The sequence below is a fragment of the Physella acuta genome, unplaced genomic scaffold (assembly GCF_028476545.2).
Source record: "Physella acuta isolate Inbredline_101_S28 unplaced genomic scaffold, ASM2847654v3 ptg000367l, whole genome shotgun sequence".
Lineage (NCBI taxonomy): Eukaryota > Metazoa > Mollusca > Gastropoda > Physidae > Physella > Physella acuta.
In genome coordinates, this window is record NW_026731886.1 from 402,007 (window position 1) to 422,500 (window position 20,494).

General features: G+C 43.9%; 2 protein-coding genes across 2 annotated transcripts; both read right to left on the reverse strand.

Annotated features, from left to right (window-relative positions):
• Positions 1–203: 203 nt before the first annotated feature.
• Positions 204–5,545, reverse strand: LOC131941609 (isatin hydrolase). The gene is made up of 5 exons (XM_059300935.1): positions 5,533–5,545; positions 3,753–3,964; positions 2,279–2,455; positions 1,838–1,992; positions 204–525 (listed from the first exon to the last, which is right to left on the reverse strand). Exons 2-5 carry the CDS (start codon positions 3,950–3,952, stop codon positions 218–220), a joined length of 840 nt encoding a protein of 279 aa, XP_059156918.1. The 5' UTR covers positions 3,953–3,964; positions 5,533–5,545; the 3' UTR covers positions 204–217.
• A 1,448-nt stretch (positions 5,546–6,993) lies between these two features.
• Positions 6,994–11,171, reverse strand: LOC131941607 (isatin hydrolase). The gene is made up of 5 exons (XM_059300934.1): positions 10,843–11,171; positions 10,256–10,506; positions 8,249–8,425; positions 7,772–7,926; positions 6,994–7,309 (listed from the first exon to the last, which is right to left on the reverse strand). The coding sequence occupies exons 2-5, from the start codon at positions 10,453–10,455 to the stop codon at positions 7,002–7,004; spliced, it is 840 nt and encodes a 279-aa protein (XP_059156917.1). The 5' UTR covers positions 10,456–10,506; positions 10,843–11,171; the 3' UTR covers positions 6,994–7,001.
• Between the last annotated feature and the right edge of the window lie 9,323 nt (positions 11,172–20,494).

Here is a 20,494-nt window from a genome sequence, read left to right on the forward strand (position 1 = left end):
CCACCCCACAACCTCATATCCCCCCATTACCCCCCCCCCCCCATCCCACACACACACAGACACACAGACTACCAGACCTGCCCCACCCACCCCACTACATCATATCCCCCATTCCTCCCCCCCCCACACACACACTACCAGATGTGCCCCACCCACCCCACAACATCATATTTCCACCCCCCCATTACCCCCACCCCCACACACACAGACACACACACTACCAGATGTGCCAGAATGGAAGCAGACGACTGCCAGTGTTGCCACTACCACACTGCATGGCCAGGATCCTGACTGGCCCGCCACTGCCGTCGGTCAGCTTGACCGGGGCCACCACGATGGTGGCGCCCCTGACCGGAAGTTGGCCGATCCTGTTGACGTTCTCTAGCCCCATGACGTTAGCGCGGCCAATCATCTGATGCACGTCAAACACGCGCGTCTGCCCGTAGTCGTTAGACGGTGTGTCGATGGCCAGCATGCCAAGGTCACGGTCATCTAGTAGCCAGCGGACCGCGTCAGGGTGGTAGCCTGCAGAGGAGAGGTAAAACAGGTAGCCTGTAGGGAGAGGTGAGGTGAAACAGGTAGCCTGCAGAGGTGAGGTGAGGTGAAACAGGTAGCCTGTAGGGAGAGGTGAGGTGAAACAGGTAGCCTTCAGGGAGGGGTGAGGTGAAACAGGTAGCCTGCAGAGGAGAGGTGAGGTAAAACAGGTAGCCTGCAAGGAGAGGTGAGGTGAAACAGGTAGCCTGTAGGGAGAGGTGAGGTGAAACAGGTAGCCTGCAGGGAGAGGTGAGGTGAAACAGGTAGCCTGTAGGGAGGGGTGAGGTGAAACAGGTACCTGTAGGGAGGGGTGAGGTGAAACAGGTAGCCTGTAGGGAGGGGTGAGGTGAAACAGGTAGCCTGTAGGGAGGGGTGAGGTGAAACAGGTAGCCTGTAGGGAGGGGTGAGGTGAAACAGTTAGCCTGCAGGGAGAGATGATGTAAAACAGGTAGCCTACAGGGAGAGATGATGTAAAACAGGTAGCCTGCAGGGAGAGGTGATGTGAAACAGGTAGCCTGTAGGGAGGGGTGAGGTGAAACAGGTAGCCTGTAGGGAGGGGTGAGGTGAAACAGGTAGCCTGTAGGGAGAGGTGAGGTAAAAAGGTAGCCTGCAAGGAGAGGTGAGGTAAAACAGGTAGCCTGCAGGGAGCGGTGAGGTAAAACAGGTAGCCTGCAGGGAGAGGTGAGGTGAAACAGGTAGCCTGTAGGGAGAGGTGAGGTAAAACAGGTAGCCTGCAGGGAGAGGTGAGTTGAAACAGGTAGCCTGCAGGGAGAGGTGAGTTGAAACAGGTAGCCTGCAGGGAGGGGTGAGGTGAAACAGGTAGCCTGCAGGGAGGGGTGAGGTGAAACAGGTAGCCTGCAGGGAGAGGTGAAACAGGTAGCCTGTAGGGAGGGGTGAGGTGAAACAGGTAGCCTGTAGGGAGAGGTGAGGTGAAACAGGTAGCCTGCAGGGAGGGGTGAGGTGAAACAGGTAGCCTGTAGGGAGAGGTGAGGTGAAACAGGTAGCCTGTAGGGAGAGGTGAGGTGAAACAGGTAGCTTGCAGAGAAGAGGTGAGGTGAAACAGGTAGCCTGTAGGGAGGGGTGAGGTGAAACAGGTAGCCTGTAGGGAGAGGTGAGGTGAAATAGGTAGCTTATTAATTAAAATGACGTCATTTCATTACGTCAGACCACAACTTGATTAAAATGACGTCATTTCATTACTCCAGACCACAAATTAATTAAAATGACGTCATTTCATTACTCCAGACCACAACTTGATTAAAATGACGTCATTTCATTACGACAGACCACAACTTCGACTGACCTGGAAAATGGAAGGTGGAGCTGTTCTGTGGGGTGGGGGTGTTGAAGGTGGCGAAGGGGTCGGGGTAGCGGGTGTCCCAGCCCGTCCACATGAAGACGATGGCACGGTCCGGGATACGCCCATGTAGCTCCTCCCAGCGGGTCAAATCTGCAACACTGTCCAACATGAGTTAACCGTTAACTTTTGAGTTAAATAATGGGTTAACATTTCACTTTGTAGTTAAACATTGAGATAACAGTTAAATTTTGATTTAAACATTATGTTAACAGAATTTCAGAGGTACATATTGGATCAACGGTTAACTTTTGAGGTAAACTTTGGGTTAACAGTTAACTTAAGAGATAAGCATTGGGGTAACAGTTAACTTTAGAGTTTGACCTATATCAAGCAATCCGGGTGAGCAGGTCTGAGTGAACTAACGGATGAAGGTCAAGGTCTTACGTGAGCCTGTAGTCAGGGTTGTTGGCCACCTGGGGTCGGGCGTCCACCACGATGCCCGGCCCCACCAGACGAGCCGGGGGGATCTGGTCCACACGCCAGTGACCCTCACTAAAGTGGGACGGTGCGTCTAGGTGGGTGCCCACATGCTCGGGTGTTGTGAACTTGTTTAACTCCAGCCTGTGGAGGGTTAACACATTGGTTTAACTCCAGCCTGTGGAGGGTTAACACATTGGTTTAACTCCAGCCTGTGGAGGGTTAACACATTGGTTTAACTCCAGCCTGTGGAGGGTTAACACATTGGTTTAACTCCAGCCTGTGGAGGGTTAACACATTGGTTTCAAAATTTTTGAACGACTCACCAAAAAAAAAAATTAGAACGACTCACAAAAAAAATTAGAACGACTCACAAAAACAAAAAAAAAATTAGAACGAGTCACAAAAAAAAATTAGAACGACTCACCAAAGAAAACAATTAGAACGACTAACAAAAAAAAATTAGAACGACTCACAAAAAAAAATTAGAACGACTCATCAAAGAAAATAGAACGACTCAACAAACAAAAATTAGAACGACTCACTAAAAAAAATTAGAACGACTCACCAAAAAAAAAAGTTAGAACGACTCACCCAAAAATAAATAAATTAGAACGACTAACAAAAAAAATTAGAACGACTCACAAAAAAAAATTAGAACGACTCACCAAAAAAAATAGAACGACTCAACAAACAAAAATTAGAACGACTCACTAAAAAAAATTAGAACGACTCACCAAAAAAAAAAAGTTAGAACGACTCACCCAAAAATAAATAAATTAGAACGACTAACAAAAAAAAATTAGAACGACTCACAAAAAAAAATTAGAACGACTCACCAAAAAAAATAGAACGACTCAACAAACAAAAATTAGAACGACTCACTAAAAAAAATTAGAACGACTCACCAAAAAAAAAAGTTAGAACGACTCACCCAAAAATAAATAAATTAGAACGACTCACAAAAAAAAAAATTAGAACGAATCACCCAAAAAAAATTAGAACGACTCACCAAAAAAAATTAGAACGACTCACCCAAAAAAAAATTAGAACGACTCACCAGAAAAAAAAGTTAGAACGACTCACCCAAAAATAAATAAATTAGAACGACTCACCAAAAAAAAAAAATAAGAACGACTCACCCAAAAAAAAATTAGAACGACTCACCGAAACAAAAATTAGAACGACTCACCAAAAAAATTAGAACGACTCACCTAAAGAAAAAATTGAAAGACTCAACAAAAGAAATTTAGAACGACTCGCCAAAAAAAAAAAAAAACTAGAACGACTCACCAAAAAAAAAAATTAGAACGACTCACAAAAAAAAAAATTAGAACGACTCACCAAAAAAAAAAAATTAGAACGACTCACCCCAAAAAAACTTAAAACGACTCACCTAAAAAAATTAGAACGACTCACAAAAAAAATTAGAACGACTTACCAAAAGCCCTCGGGTGTCTGCCCGCGGGTGAGGATTGTGAAGTTGAAAGCAGCGTCATCCCCTGGCCACAAGAGGGCGTGGCTGTCAAGTGGGTGTGACATGTCGATGACGGAGTCAGGACGACATGACGCTAGAGTGCCGGACACAAACAGAGTCAGTGCCAGACACACCGACGCCATCTTGGGTCCCGCTGACACCATTATTGCAGAAATCTGAAGTTCAAATAGCATTAGTTACCTGAGGTGGAGCAGTTACCTCAAGTTATGTAATAGCAAGTATTTACCTGAAATGTTATAATAGCAAGTAATTACCTGAAATGTTATAATAGCAAGTAATTACCCGAAGTGATGTAATAGCAAGTAATTACCCGAAGTGTTGTAATAGCAATTAATTACCTGAAGTGTTATAATAGCAAGTAATTACCTGAAGTGTTGTAATACCAATTAATTACCTGAAGTGTTATAATAGCAAGTAATTACCCGAAGTGTTGTAATAGCAAGTAATTACCTGAAGTGTTATAATAGCAAGTTATTACCTGAAGTGTTATAATAGCAAGTAGGCCTAATTACCTGAAGTGTTGTAATAGCAAGTAATTACCTGCAGTGTTATAATAGAAAGTAATTACCTGAAGAAACTCAATTATTAATTGTCTTTTTTTTTTATTCTTGTTTAGTTTTTAACTAATTAATGTTTGTTTGGCCCACTGTTCTCCAACAACTTAAGGCTTAATTTAGTTAATCGGTAGACCTAGATAAATTAAATATAATGGAATAAGAAGAGCTGCCCAGCGTATCCTATTTAGAATTGATTATAGTACTGGAACCTTGTAATAATAACAAACGGACTTCTCTTACAGGAGACTGAAAGTTTAGCTTTATAACGCACTAGCCGTACTGGCAAGGCACTGCACTGGCATTTGAGGTAAACATTATTTGTAAAGGGCCGTGACTTAAATGCTCATTAAGCATCATATACCCTGAGCTCTCCGTTTTTTTGGAAATTTTAAAATTAGTCAATGAAAGGTCTATGTGTAAATATGGACATTTGTAAAAATATAAACACAAAATGCAAACATAAACGCAAACATAAATGGAAACATAAACACAAACGAAACGCAAATATAATCATAAACGCAAACATAAGGCAAAAATAAACGCAAACATAAACATAAAATCAAACACAAACATTGATGCAAACTCAAACATAACTGCTAACTTAACTGAAAACATAAAGGCGAACATAAACACAAACATTTACGTAAACGCAAACTTAAACCGAAACATAGAGATGAAAATAAAAGCAAACATAAACCTAAACCTAAACATTCAGGCAAACACAAACATAAGCACAAACTCAAAAGCAATATAAATGCAATGGCAACTATAAAAGAAAAAAAAATAACGAAAAAACTATTTGAAAAAATAAATAATGCAAACACAAACGTAAACGAAACATAAACACAAACATTAACTCATACTCAAACCAAAACATAGACGTAAACGTGAAAGCAAACAACACAAACAGAGACATATAATCGGTTTGAACTTTATATATAAGAATTAAACTTACAATGTGTAACATGGTCTATCCTTGAAAGTTATATTTCTTGTGGAAATAAGTATATAAAGTCTTTGTTCTCAACTTTTATAATTAAAGGTGTTTAGCTATAATGTTTTAATTAATTAAAGTCTTTACATAAATTTGTATATAATTTTTTTGAAAAGTGGCTTTAGGCTTCACGGCTCAATTAGAATTACTTAATTTTTTGTATAAACCTTACCTGTCTATGTAGCTCGAACTTACCTGCCTATATTTTTTAGCAATACCTGTAGTATTACCACGAAGCACCCAATGTATCAATGACAACGTCGTGTGCAGCACTCGTTGACTTTCACACTTCTGATCCAATCAGACGAACGCTTGGCTGACTCAAATGTTTAGAAAAGATTGCTCAAGGTGAAGGACTGAAAAAAAGCCGGCGCTGCCAGTTTTTTTTCCCGGTAACTTTAAGGTGCTTTGATTGTAACATAACACCAGTTGGGTAGGTGTGGGGGCGCTTTTTTTTTTTTGCTGCCGTATGTACTTGTGACACCTGTACAAATGTGGGCCAAGAGACATCCCTAGAAGTAGGACTCAGGCAAGTGTGTGTATGTGTGTATTGGTGTGGGTGTGGGTGGGTGTAGTGGTGTGGGTGTGTGTATTGGTGTGTGTGTGTTTGAACGTGTGTGTATGTATTGGTGTGTAATGACATGTAACACTATCCCAACTAGTTTGTGCATTAGCTCGTGCGCTTGGGTTATGTCAAAAGAGCTTTTAAAATCGACAAGGTATTTTGTACACTGACCGGCCATTGCGCGAACTAGCTGGGATACCCTGGCCAATGTCCAATGTAGGCTATGGTGTGATGGCACTTGAATCATTGTTGTCCATTCCAAATATCGCCAAATAAAGAAACATTTAACCGACTACTGACCTACGCTGTAACATATACGATGCACATATACAACAAGACGATATGGAATACATACAAGCATTCAAACATTGAACAGTTGAATGCCACATAAGACGATGTGAAACAATCAACTCATGTCAACGTAGAATAGTTTTTATTTTACATTCTACCTTTAACCAGTAGTTATACAAACATGTGATGTTTAGCCGTCAGTCCAACAACCCAATAAAACATGGATCAGATTTGTAGGGAACAAATATCACAAGTTATCTACACGGTAACAGCAGAATAACTGTCTGTCACAGTGATGGTAAAATTATGGTGTCTGTCACAATGGTGGTAAAATGGTGTCTGTCAATGGTGGTAAAATGGTGTCTGTCAATGGTGGTAAAATGGTGTCTGTCAATGGTGGTAAAATGGTGTCTGTCACAGTGGTGGTAAAATGGTGTCTGTCACAGTTGTGGTACAATGGTGTCGTTATAATGGTGGTAAAATGGTGTCTGTTACAATGGTGGTAAAATGGTGTCTGCGTCAGTTTAATCCGTCTGGAGATGCTTTTAGTACCACATTTTGTCTCCCCCACTAACTCTTATTCTTCCCCCCCCACCCCCCCCCCCACACACAGAATTACACACACACACACACTACCAGATGTGCCTAACCCACCCCACAACCTCATATTCCCCCCCCCCCATTACCCCTCCCCCCCGACACACACACACTACCATTTTTGCCCCACCCACCCCACAACCTCATATTCCCCCCCCCCATTACCCCCACCCCCACACTCACAGACACTACCAGATGTGCCAGAATGGAAGCAGACGACTGCCAGTGTTGCCACTACCACACTGCATGGCCAGGATCCTGACTGGCCCGCCACTGCCGTCGGTCAGCTTGACCGGGGCCACCACGATGGTGGCGCCCCTGACCGGAAGTTGGCCGATCCTGTTGACGTTCTCTAGCCCCATGACGTTAGCGCGGCCAATCATCTGGTGCACGTCAAACACGCGCGTCTGGCCGTAGTCGTTGGACGGTGTGTCTATGGCCAGCATGCCAAGGTCACGGTCATCTAGTAGCCAGCGGACCGCGTCAGGGTGGTAGCCTGCAGAGGAGAGGTAAAACAGGTAGCCTGCAGGGAGAGGTGAGGTGAAACAGGTAGCCTGCAGAGGAGAGGTAAAACAGGTAGCCTGCAGGGAGAGGTGAGGTGAAACAGGTAGCCTGTAGGGAAGGGTGAGGTGAAACAGGTAGCCTGCAGAGGAGAGGTAAAACAGGTAGCATGCAGGGAGGGGTGAGGTGAAACAGGTAGCCTGCAGGGAGGGGTGAGGTGAAACAGGTAGCCTGCAGGGAGAGGTGAGGTGAAACAGGTAGCCTGTAGGGAGGGGTGAGGTGAAACAGGTAGCCTGCAGGGAGAGGTGAGGTAAAACGGGTAGCTAATAAATTAAAATGACGTCATTTCATTACTCCAGACCACAACTTGATTAAAATGACGTCATTTCATTATTTCAGACCACAACTTAATTAAAATGACGTCATTTCATTACGTCAGAACACAACTTCGACTGACCTGGAAAATGGAAGGTGGAGCTGTTCTGTGGGGTGGGGGTGTTGAAGGTGGCGAAGGGGTCGGGGTAGCGGGTGTCCCAGCCCGTCCACATGAAGACGATGGCACGGTCCGGGATACGCCCATGTAGCTCCTCCCAGCGGGTCAAATCTTCAACACTGTCAATTATAAGTTAACCGTTAACTTTTGAGTTAAATAATGGGTTAACATTTCACTTTGTAGTTAAACACTTTTGAGTTAAATAATGGGTTAACATTTCACTTTGTAGTTAAACATTGAGATAACAGTTACATTTTGATTTAAACATTATGTTAACAGAATTTCAGAGTTACATATTGGATCAACGGTTAACTTTTGAGGTAAACTTTGGGTTAACAGTTAACTTTAGAGATAAGCATTAGGTTAACAGTTAACTTTAGAGTTTGACCTATATCAAGCAACCCGGGTGAGTGAACTAACGGATGAAGGTCAAGGTCTTACGTGAGCCTGTAGTCAGGGTTGTTGGCCACCTGGGGTCGGGCGTCCACCACGATGCCCGGCCCCACCAGACGAGCCGGGGGGATCTGGTCCACACGCCAGTGACCCTCACTAAAGTGGGACGGTGCGTCTAGGTGGGTGCCCACATGCTCGGGTGTTGTGAACTTGTTTAACTCCAGCCTGTGGAGGGTTAACACATTGGTTTAACTCCAGTCTGTAGAGGGTTAACACATTGGTTTAACTCCAGCCTGTGGAGGGTTAACACATTAGTTTAACTCCAGCCTGTGGAGGGTTAACACATTGGTTTAACTCCAGCCTGTGGAGGGTTAACACATTAGTTTAACTCCAGCCTGTGGAGGGTTAACACATTGGTTTAACTCAAACATGTAGAGGGTTAACACATTAGTTTAACTCCAGTCTGTATAGAGTTAACACATTGGTTTAACTCAAACCTGTGGAGGGTTAACACATTGGTTTAACTCAAACATGTAGAGGGTTAACACATTAGTTTAACTCCAGTCTGTATAGGGTTAACACATTGGTTTAACTCAAACCTGTGGAGGGTTAACACATTGGTTTAACTCCAGCCTGTGGAGGGTTAACACATTGGTTTAACTCAAACATGTAGAGTGATAACACATTGGTTTAACTCAAACCTGTGGAGGGTTAACACATTGGTTTAACTCCAGTCTGTATAGGGTTAACACATTGGTTTAACTCAAACCTGTGGAGGGTTAACACATTGGTTTAACTCCAGCCTGTGGAGGGTTAACACATTAGTTTAACTCCAGTCTGTATAGGGTTAACACATTGGTTTTACTCCAGCCTGTGGGGGGTTAACACATTGGTTTAACTCAAACCTGTAGAGGGTTAACACATTAGTTTAACTCCAGTCTGTAGAGAGTAAACACATTGGTTTAACTCAAACATGTAGAGGGTTAACACATTGGTTTAAAATTAGAACGACTCAACAACAAATTTTGAACGACTCACCAAAAAATTAGAACAACTCACCAAACAAAATAGAACGACTCGCCAAAAAATTAGAACGACTCGCCAAAAAATTAGAACAACTCACCAAAAAAAATAGAACGACTCGCCAAAAAATTAGAACAACTCACCAAAAAAAATAGAACGACTCGCCAAAAAATTAGAACGACTCAACAAAAAATTTTGAACGACTCACCAAAAAAAAATTAGACCGAGTCACACAAAAAAAAGAACGACTCGCCAAAAATAAACCGGGAGCGATCTCCCCTAAACTTTCTGAATATTCTTATATTTAAAAACAAAAAGGGGATGGCAACTCAGGATATAGACATGACTTTTAATCCATTTTAAATATTTAAACTTTAAAAAATAGAATAGAATCTCGTAGACAAAAGAATTGCGCACAAGTGAACGCCAAATAAAATGTGCATAATAGTGCGAAATATATTAGTACTTTATAAATTTATATTCGTTTTTTGAGAAATCGGAAATAGCGTAAATTAGTACTTCCGGTCAACGGAAATTACTGAAAATTTAACAGAAGGTAGAGAATTAGATCTTTTACTTACATGTGAAATGTCATTTATCTATCTAAAATAGTACTCAAGTTATAGTCTTTTGGAAAATTCAAAGTAAACAAAGTACCACTTCCGGTTATCGGAAATCGCTCAAAAGTTGATACGGATCTACGATTTTGATAAAATACTTATATATGAAATTTCATCAACTTAGCTGTAACGGTACTCAAATTATCGTGTTTACAGACACACACAGACACACACAGACATACACACAGACATACGGACAAGATTGCAAAATTATGTTTTTCCGTATCAGTGAGGTGTAAAACGTCGAGATTTGCAAAAATCTCAATTTTTTTTTGCACGATTAAAAGACTTTCTCTATACTTCGTATACAAAAAAAAAAAATTAGAACGACTTCCCAAAAAAAAAATTAGAACGACTTCCCAAAAAAAAAATAATTAGAACGACTCACCAAAAAAAAATTAGAACGACTTACCAAAAGCCCTGGGGCGTCCGCCCGCGGGTGAGGATTGTGAAGTTGAAAGCAGCGTCACCCCCTGGCCACAAGAGGGCGTGGCTGTCAAGTGGGTGTGACATGTCGATGACGGAGTCAGGACGGCATGACGCCAGAGTGCCCGACACAAATAGAGTCAGTGCCAGACACACCGACGCCATCTTGGGTCCCGCTGACACCATTATTGCAGAAATCTGATGTTCAAATAGCAGTTACCTAGGTGGAGCAGTTACCTGAAGTGATGTAATAGCAAGTAATTACCCGAAGTGTTGTAATAGCAATTAATTACCTGAAGTGTTATAATACCAATTAATTACCTGAAATGTTATAATAGCAAGTAATTACCTGAAGTGTGAAAATAGCAAGTAATTACCTGAAGTGTTATAATAGCAAGTAATTACCTGAAGTGTTATAATAGAAAGTAATTACCTGAGGTGTTATAATAGCAAGTAATTACCTGAAGTGTGAAAATAGCAAGTAATTATCTGAAGTGTGAAAATAGCAAGTAATTACCTGAAGTGTTATAATAGCAAATAATTACCTGAAGTGTTATAATGGCAAGTAATTACCTGAAGTGTTATCACATCAATATCACCTGCTCGGATCAAGTAAACTTATTGATGTGATCAAAGAAGGCTTATCGATGTGATCAAAGAAGGCTTATCGATGTGATCAAAGAAGGCTTATCGATGTGATCAAAGAAGGCTTATCGATGTGATCAAAGAAGGCTTATCGATGTGACCTAGGAAAACTTATCGATGTGACCCCAGCATGTAATCCAGGTGTAGTCGAGAGCTCTCTGTGGCTTGGTCTGATGTGGTCAGTGTGAGCTGGGAGGGTGGAGTCAGGAGTTGTCTGCCTCCCTGGGACATTGGTCTCTACTCACAACAATGGGCTGTTAGGGGCTATTGTGGACTAGTGTGGGCTATTGTGGGCTATTATGGACTAGTGTGAGCTGTACATAAAACAACAGGTGTGGACAGAGGACGATGGATCTTAAAACAATAAGGAAGTAGGCTATTGATTGGTCGACAGTCAGACAACACGTTCTTGATCCTCGAACCTTTTCACACAGTCACGATCTCAAGAAGTCTTCAAAGCATACACAGCACATTAGAAGGATATATATCACAGCTACTCGCATCACACTACACACGACACACATCTCATTACACAGAACACACACATCACAAGAAACACATCAAACTACACACATCACACATCACACATCACACATCACACTACGCACATCACACTACACACTACACACATCACTACACACCACACACCACACTACACACTACACACTACACATTACACACATCACACATCACACTACACACATCACACTACACACTACACTACACACATCACACTACACACCTCACTACACACATCACACTACACACACCGCTTTTCATACATCACACTACACACTAAGCACATCACACTACACACACCACACTACACACACCACACTACATACATCACACTACACACTACACACATCACACTACACACATCACACTACACACATCACACTACACACATCATAAGACACACATCACACTACATACATGAAACATCACACTACACACATCACAGGAAAAAAAAACAATGGGTATATGCATGAATTTGTTAATATGTGTATGTTTTCAGATAGTGCAAGTCAGAATACGATTAATTAAATGTAATGTAAACATTTTAGGTTTAAGTGCATAGGTTTTTTTTATTTGTATGGGAATGTGTATAACACACGTAAAAATATATAGTCTGAAGTATGTAGGCTTTAATTCCATTCCATTATAAAATAGAATTAAGTAGAATATTCAAACCTTCTCGGTTTTGCTCATCGGTATTTTAGAATACAAACCTTGCTGCAAAAGGATAATAAGACGCAGTTAAGATGATTAGTTGTCCTCAACTAGTCGCAAAAATAGTTCAGCCACCTTTAGCCTCCACATCACATCCCCACATCACATCCCCACATCTCATCCCCACATCACATCCCCACATCACATCCCCACATCACATCACTCCCACATCACATCCCCACATCACATCCCCACATCACATCCCCACATCACATCCCACATCACATCCCACATCAATCACATCCCACATCACATCCCCACATCACATCCCCACTTCACATCCCCACATCACATCCCCACATCACATCCCCACATCACATCCCCACATCACATCCCCACATCACATCCCCACATCACATCCCCACATCACATCCCCACATCACATCCCCACATCACATCCCCACATCACATCCCCACATCACATCCCCACATCACATCCCCACATCACATCCCCACATCACATCCCCACATCACATCCCCACATCACATCCCCACATCACATCCCCCATCACATCCCCACATCACATCCCCACATCACATCCCCACATCACATCCCCACATCACATCCCCACATCACATCCCCACATCACATCCCACATCACATCCCCACATCACATCCCCACATCACATCCCCACATCACATCCCCACAACCCCACATCACATCCCCACATCACACTCCACATCACATCACATCCCCACATCACATCACATCCCCACAACCCCACATCACATCCCCACATCACATCACCACATCACATCCCCACATCACATCACATCCCCACATCACATCACATCCCCACAACACATCCCCACATCACATCCCCACATCACATCCCCACATCACATCCCCACATCACATCCCCACATTACATCCCCACATCACACTCCACATCACATCACATCCCCACATCACATCACATCCCCACAACACATCCCCTCATCACATCCCCACATCACATCCCCACATCACATCCCCACATCACATCCCCACATCACATCACATCCCACATCACATCCCCACATCACATCCCCACAGCACATCTCCACATCACATACCCACATCACATCCCCACATCACATCACATCCCCACATCACATCCCCACATCACATCCCCACATCACATCCCCACACCACATCCCCACATCACATCCCCACATCACATCACATACCCACATCACATCCCCACACCACATCCCCACATCACATCCCCACATCACATCACATCCCCACATCACATCACATCCCCACATCACATCCCCACATCACATCCCCACATCACATCCCCACATCACATCCCCACATCACAATCCCCATCTCACATCCCCACATCACATCCCCACATCACATCCCCACAACCCACATCACATCCCCACATCACACTCCACATCACATCCCCACATCACATCCCCATATCACATCCCCACATCACATCCCCACATCACATCCCCACATCACATCCCAATATCACATCCCCACATCACATCACCATATCACATCACCACATCACATCACATCCCCACATCACATCACATCCCCACATCACATCACATCCCCACAACACATCCCCTCATCACATCCCCACATCACATCCCCACATCACATCCCCACATCACATCCCCACATCACATCCACACATCACATCCCCACATCACATCCCCACATCACATCCCCACATCACATCCCCACATCACATCCCCACATCACATCCCCACATCACATCCCCACATCACATTACATCCCCACATCACATCCCCACATCACATCCCCATATCACATCCCCACATCACATCCGCACATCACATCCCCACATCACATCCCAATATCACATCCCCACATCACATCACCATATCACATCACCACATCACATCACATCCCCACATCACATCACATCCCCACATCACATCACATCCCCACAACACATCCCCTCATCACATCCCCACATCACATCCCCACATCACATCCCCACGTCACATCCCCACATCACATCCCAATATCACATCCCCACATCACATCACCATATCACATCACCACATCACATCACATCCCCACATCACATCACATCCCCACATCACATCACATCCCCACAACACATCCCCTCATCACATCCCCACATCACATCCCCACATCACATCCCCACATCACATCCCCACATCACATCCACACATCACATCCCCACATCACATCCCCACATCACATCCCCACATCACATCCCCACATCACATCCCCACATCACATCCCCACATCACATCCCCACATCACATCCCCACATCACATCCCCACATCACATCCCCACATCACATCCCCACACCACATCCCCACATCACATCCCCACATCACATCACATACCCACATCACATCCCCACACCACATCCCCACATCACATCCCCACATCACATCACATCCCCACATCACATCCCCACATCACATCCCCACATCACATCCCCACATCACATCCCCACATCACATCCCCACATCACAATCCCCATATCACATCCCCACATCACATCCCCACATCACATCCCCACAACCCCACATCACATCCCCACATCACACTCCACATCACATCCCCACATCACATCCCCATATCACATCCCCACATCACATCCCCACATCACATCCCCACATCACATCCCAATATCACATCCCCACATCACATCACATCCCCACATCACATCACCACATCACATCCCCACATCACATCACCACATCACATCCCCACAACACATCCCCTCATCACATCACCACATCACATCCCCACATCACATCACATCCCCACATCACATCACATCCCCACATCACATCACATCCCCCCATCACATCACATCCCCCCAACACATCCCCTCATCACATCCCCACATCACATCCCCACATCACATCCCCACATCACATCCCCACATCACATCCCCACTTCACATTCACCACACATCACATCCCCACATCACATCCCCACATCACATCCCCACATCACATCCCCACATCACATCCCCACATCACATCCCCACATCACATCCCCACATCACATCCTCACATCACATCCCCACATCACATCCCCACATCACATCCCCACATCACATCCCCACATCACATCCCCACATCACATCCCCACATCACATCCCCACATCACATCCCCACATCACATCCCCACATCACATCCCCACATCACATCCCCAAATCACATCCCCACATCACATCCCCACATCACATCCCCACATCACATCCCCACATCACATCCCCACATCACATCCCCACATCACATCCCCACATCACATCCCCACATCACATCCCCACATCACATCCCCACATCACATCCCCACATCACATCCCCACATCACATCCCCACATCACATCCCCACATCACATCCCCACATCACATCCCCACATCACATCCCCACATCACATCCCCACATCACATCCCCACATCACATCCCCACATCACATCCCCACATCACATCCCCACATCACATCCCCACATCACATCCCCACATCACATCCCAACGTGTAGGACCCAGCCACAACACAGACGCGTTCACATGCTGTCGCTAAACGTCATCAAACACAACGAAGAAAGGCCTGTGGCAAACACACACACACACACAAACATAATGAAGAAAGGTCTATGGTAAACACACACACACAAAATGAAGAAAGGTCTATAGTAAACACACACACACACAATGAAGAAAAGTCTATGGCAAACACACACACACAAACACACAGACACACACGAAACATGATGACGTTTTTGTAATAATTATTTTGTAATAATTAATTTTTATATCAGGTATTCAAATAAATATGTTACTTAGAGGCTGCGGTGTAAACTACCTTATTGTACTATAGATAGTTTTACTTATTATGAATACCAGAGTCGGATTATTATTAAAAACCATGATTTTAAATGTTACTAAAAATCACTCCCCATATTTATAAACAACTAAGGTTTTACAATTTTTTTTTATTTTTTTTTACAATGCTCAACAAGAAAATCAAAATAATTCTAGATACACATTTGTGACTTTTTACTGTAACTTTCTTTCTGTGACGTTTTTTCCGATAACATTTTTCCTCTGTGACTTTTTTCCGTTCACCCAACAACTCAATCTGACTTGATATCAAGGTAATCCTGACAAAGAAGGCATAGCTATCACATAAATCACTTGACGCAGGGGCGGAACCACACCTCTACAGTGCAGCCAGGGTCGGAGGGGGGGGGGCACGCCGTTTAGGGTCCCACAGCCGACCATAATCAATTTTTTGTTGTTAAAAAACTTTATTTTCTTTCATTTTTTACTTGATGGTTGTTTTGTTAAAAAAATTTCTGTAGTTGCGGTTGGATTATCTTTATTCTATAGACACCATCCCACGCACTTGTATATTCTTTTTCCCTTTGTTTTTAAACCATTGTGAAAGATATTCAAACGTTTAAACCACTTCCATGACTTATTTCCCTTTTTTAAAAGTCAAATAAGGGTGCTCATAAGCTCCAATTTAATAAATTTGTACTAAACAATTAAAAAGCAATTACTTCTCTTAATTAATTTTTTTTTAAATAAATACTGAAGAATGACATACTATAAAAAGGAATTGCATTTAAAATTAATAATATAAATATAAAAAGACATAAAAATAAAAATAACACGAGAGACCATTACAATTACAAAGCTTTGATATTTCATATTCTGTTGACCGACTAGAAGTTTCGTAGTATTTCAGCCGACATAAAAATAAAACAGATTTTCAAAAACACTAATGCACTAAATAATTAAAAAATAAAACACTAATGCACTCACACACATGAGATGTTGTTGTAATTTGTTTTAATTGAAAGAAAAACAAAGACATTTTATTTTCAGGCCAGAAATGACTATCCTATGTTCATATTTTTTGTTTATATATATATATATATATATATATATATATATATATATATATATATATATATATATATATATATATATATATATATATATATATATATATATATATTGGGGGGAGGCCAACAAATTTTTTGCGGGATGGCCCTTTTTTTCTAGTTCCGCCACTGACATGACGCAACGTTTCTAGAAACTAATGCTAGTGGCCTCCATATATCTCGCCACGCGCTATTTAACCTGTGACCTTCAGGCTGCATGTGACCTTCAGACTGCATGTGACCTTCAGATTAGCTGTAACTCGACACGCCCTATTAGGCCACACGATCTACCTTTTCAGGACATGCACATTTCAATAATAAAAAATGTATTGCGCATTTCGAAGTTCATACAAAGAGCGTCCTAACGAACCTATTCAACGTAGATTTAACAAATCATAGCTAAGGTCACGAACACATGTCATGTACCCTGAATGTGTATACATGACCTTACCATGACTGTATACATGACCTTAAAGTGACTGTGTTTACATGACCTTACCCTGAATGTATACATGACCTTAAGCTGACTGTGTAAATATGAAAAAAATATACCACCTCGAGAGCACGTGATTTCCATGCATCACTTAACGGTCAGGGGTCAGGTTTAGGCTCAGGTTTAGGGTTAGGGTTTGTTAAGATCAGGCACAAACCTCGTCGTCACCCAAGTGTAACACGATCTTCCGTCACGGCTTATGTAACGTTGGTGGGGGGAGGGGGAGGGGGAGAGGGTCTGATGCCCGCATTTCATCATCCACTAGGTAGCGACCCAAATGTTGGATGGTTCGTCTAGCGAATGTTGGATGGTTCGTCTAGCGAATGTTGGATGGTTCGTCTAGCGAATGTTGGATGGTTCGTCTAGCGAATGTTGGATGGTTCGTCTAGCGGCTAGCGACCCAAATGTTGGATGGTTCGTCTAGCGACCCAAATGTTGGATGGTTCGTCTAGCTGTTGGATGGTTCGTCTAGCGAATGTTGGATGGTTCGTCTAGCGAATGTTGGATGGTTCGTCTAGCGGCTAGCGACCCAAATGTTGGATGGTTCGTCTAGTGACCCAAATGTTGGATGGTTCGTCTAGTGACCCAAATGTTGGATGGTTCGTCTAGCGACCCAAATGTTGGATGGTTCGTCTAGCGACCCAAATGTTGGATGATTCGTCTAGCGGCTAGCGACCCAAATGTTGGATGGTTCGTCTAGCGACCCAAATGTTGGATGGTTCGTCTAGCGACCCAAATGTTGGATGGTTCGTCTAGCGTCTAGCGACCCAAATGTTGGATGGTTCGTCTAGCGACCCAAATGTTGGATGGTCCGTCTAGCGACCCAAATGTTGGATGGTTCGTCTAGCGACCCAAATGTTGGATGGTTCGTCTAGCGACCCAAATGTTGGATGGTTCGTCTAGCGACCCAAATGTTGGATGGTTCGTCTAGCGACCCAAATGTTGGATGGTTCGTCTAGCGACTAGCGACCCAAATGTTGGATGGTTCGTCTAGCGACCCAAATGTTGGATGGTTCGTCTAGCGACCCAAATGTTGGATGGTTCGTCTAGCGGCTAGCGACCCAAATGTTGGATGGTTCGTCTAGCGACCCAAATGTTGGATGGTTCGTCTAGCGACCCAAATGTTGGATGGTCCGTCTAGCGACCCAAATGTTGGATGGTTCGTCTAGCGACCCAAATGTTGGATGGTTCGTCTAGCGACCCAAATGTTGGATGGTTCGTCTAGCGACCCCAATGTTGGATGGTTCGTCTAGCGACCCAAATGTTGGATGGTTCGTCTAGCGACCCAAATGTTGGATGGTTCGTCTAGCGACCCAAATGTTGGATGGTTCGTCTAGCGACCCAAATGTTGGATGGTTCGTCTAGCGACCCAAATGTTGGATGGTTCGTCTAGCGACCCAAATGTTGGATGGTTCGTCTAGCGACTAGCGACCCAAATGTTGGATGGTTCGTCTAGCGACCCAAATGTTGGATGGTTCGTCTAGCGACCCAAATGTTGGATGGTTCGTCTAGCGGCTAGCGACCCAAATGTTGGATGGTTCGTCTAGCGACCCAAATGTTGGATGGTTCGTCTAGCGACCCAAATGTTGGATGGTCCGTCTAGCGACCCAAATGTTGGATGGTTCGTCTAGCGACCCAAATGTTGGATGGTTCGTCTAGCGACCCAAATGTTGGATGGTTCGTCTAGCGACCCCAATGTTGGATGGTTCGTCTAGCGACCCAAATGTTGGATGGTTCGTCTAGCGACCCAAATGTTGGATGGTTCGTCTAGCGACCCAAATGTTGGATGGTTCGTCTAGCGACCCAAATGTTGGATGGTTCGTCTAGCGACCCAAATGTTGGATGGTTCGTCTAGTGACCCAAATGTTGGATGGTTCGTCTAGCGACCCAAATGTTGGATGGTTCGTCTAGCGACCCAAATGTTGGATGGTTCGTCTAGCGACTAGCGACCCAAATGTTGGATGGTCCGTCTAGCGACCCAAACGTTGGATGGTTCGTCTAGCGTCTAGCGACCCAAATGTTGGATGGTTCGTCTAGCGACCCAAATGTTGGATGGTTCGTCTAGCGTCTAGCGACCCAAATGTTGGATGGTTCGTCTAGCGACCCAAATGTTGGATGGTTCGTCTAGTGACCCAAATGTTGGATGGTTCGTCTAGCGAATGTTGGATGGTTCGTCTAGCGACCCAAATGTTGGATGGTTCGTCTAGCGTCTAGCGACCCAAATGTTGGATGGTTCGTCTAGCGACCCAAATGTTGGATGGTTCGTCTAGCGACCCAAATGTTGGATGGTTCGTCTAGTGACCCAAATTTTGGATGGTTCGTCTAGCGACCAAAATGTTGGATGGTTCGTCTAGCGACCCAAATGTTGGATGGTTCGTCTAGCGACCCAAATGTTGGATGGTTCGTCTAGCGACCCAAATGTTGGATGGTTCGTCTAGCGACCTAAATGTTGGATGGTTCGTCTAGTGACCCAAATGTTGGATGGTTCGTCTAGTGACCCAAATGTTGGATGGTTCGTCTAGCGACCCAAATGTTGGATGGTTCGTCTAGCGACCCAAATGTTGGATGGTTCGTCTAGCGTCTAGCGACCCAAATGTTGGATGGTTCGTCTAGCGACCCAAATGTTGGATGGTTCGTCTAGCGAATGTTGGATGGTTCGTCTAGCGACCCAAATGTTGGATGGTTCGTCTAGCGAATGTTGGATGGTTCGTCTAGCGACCCAAATGTTGGATGGTTCGTCTAGCGACCCAAATGTTGGATGGTTCGTCTACCGACCCAAATGTTGGATGGTTCGTCTAGCGACCCAAATGTTGGTTGGTTCGTCTAGCGACCCAAATGTTGGATGGTTCGTCTAGTGACCCAAATGTTGGATGGTTCGTCTAGCGACCCAAATGTTGGATGGTTCGTCTAGCGACCCAAATGTTGGATGGTTCGTCTAGC

Excerpts from the sequence above, each read along its gene's own strand:
- LOC131941609 (XM_059300935.1), bottom strand. The coding sequence starts at position 3,952 with ATGGTGTCAGCGGGACCCAAGATGGCGTCGGTGTGTCTGGCACTGACT. Across the intron at positions 1,993-2,278 it reads AACCCTGACTACAGGCTCAC|TGTTGCAGATTTGACCCGCT; the intron begins GTAAGACCTTGA and ends CATGTTGGACAG. Across the intron at positions 526-1,837 it reads CTCCACCTTCCATTTTCCAG|GCTACCACCCTGACGCGGTC; the intron begins GTCAGTCGAAGT and ends TCTCCTCTGCAG.
- LOC131941607 (XM_059300934.1), bottom strand. The coding sequence starts at position 10,455 with ATGGTGTCAGCGGGACCCAAGATGGCGTCGGTGTGTCTGGCACTGACT. Across the intron at positions 8,426-10,255 it reads CGGACGCCCCAGGGCTTTTG|GCTGGAGTTAAACAAGTTCA; the intron begins GTAAGTCGTTCT and ends AACCCTCCACAG. Across the intron at positions 7,927-8,248 it reads AACCCTGACTACAGGCTCAC|TGTTGAAGATTTGACCCGCT; the intron begins GTAAGACCTTGA and ends TATAATTGACAG.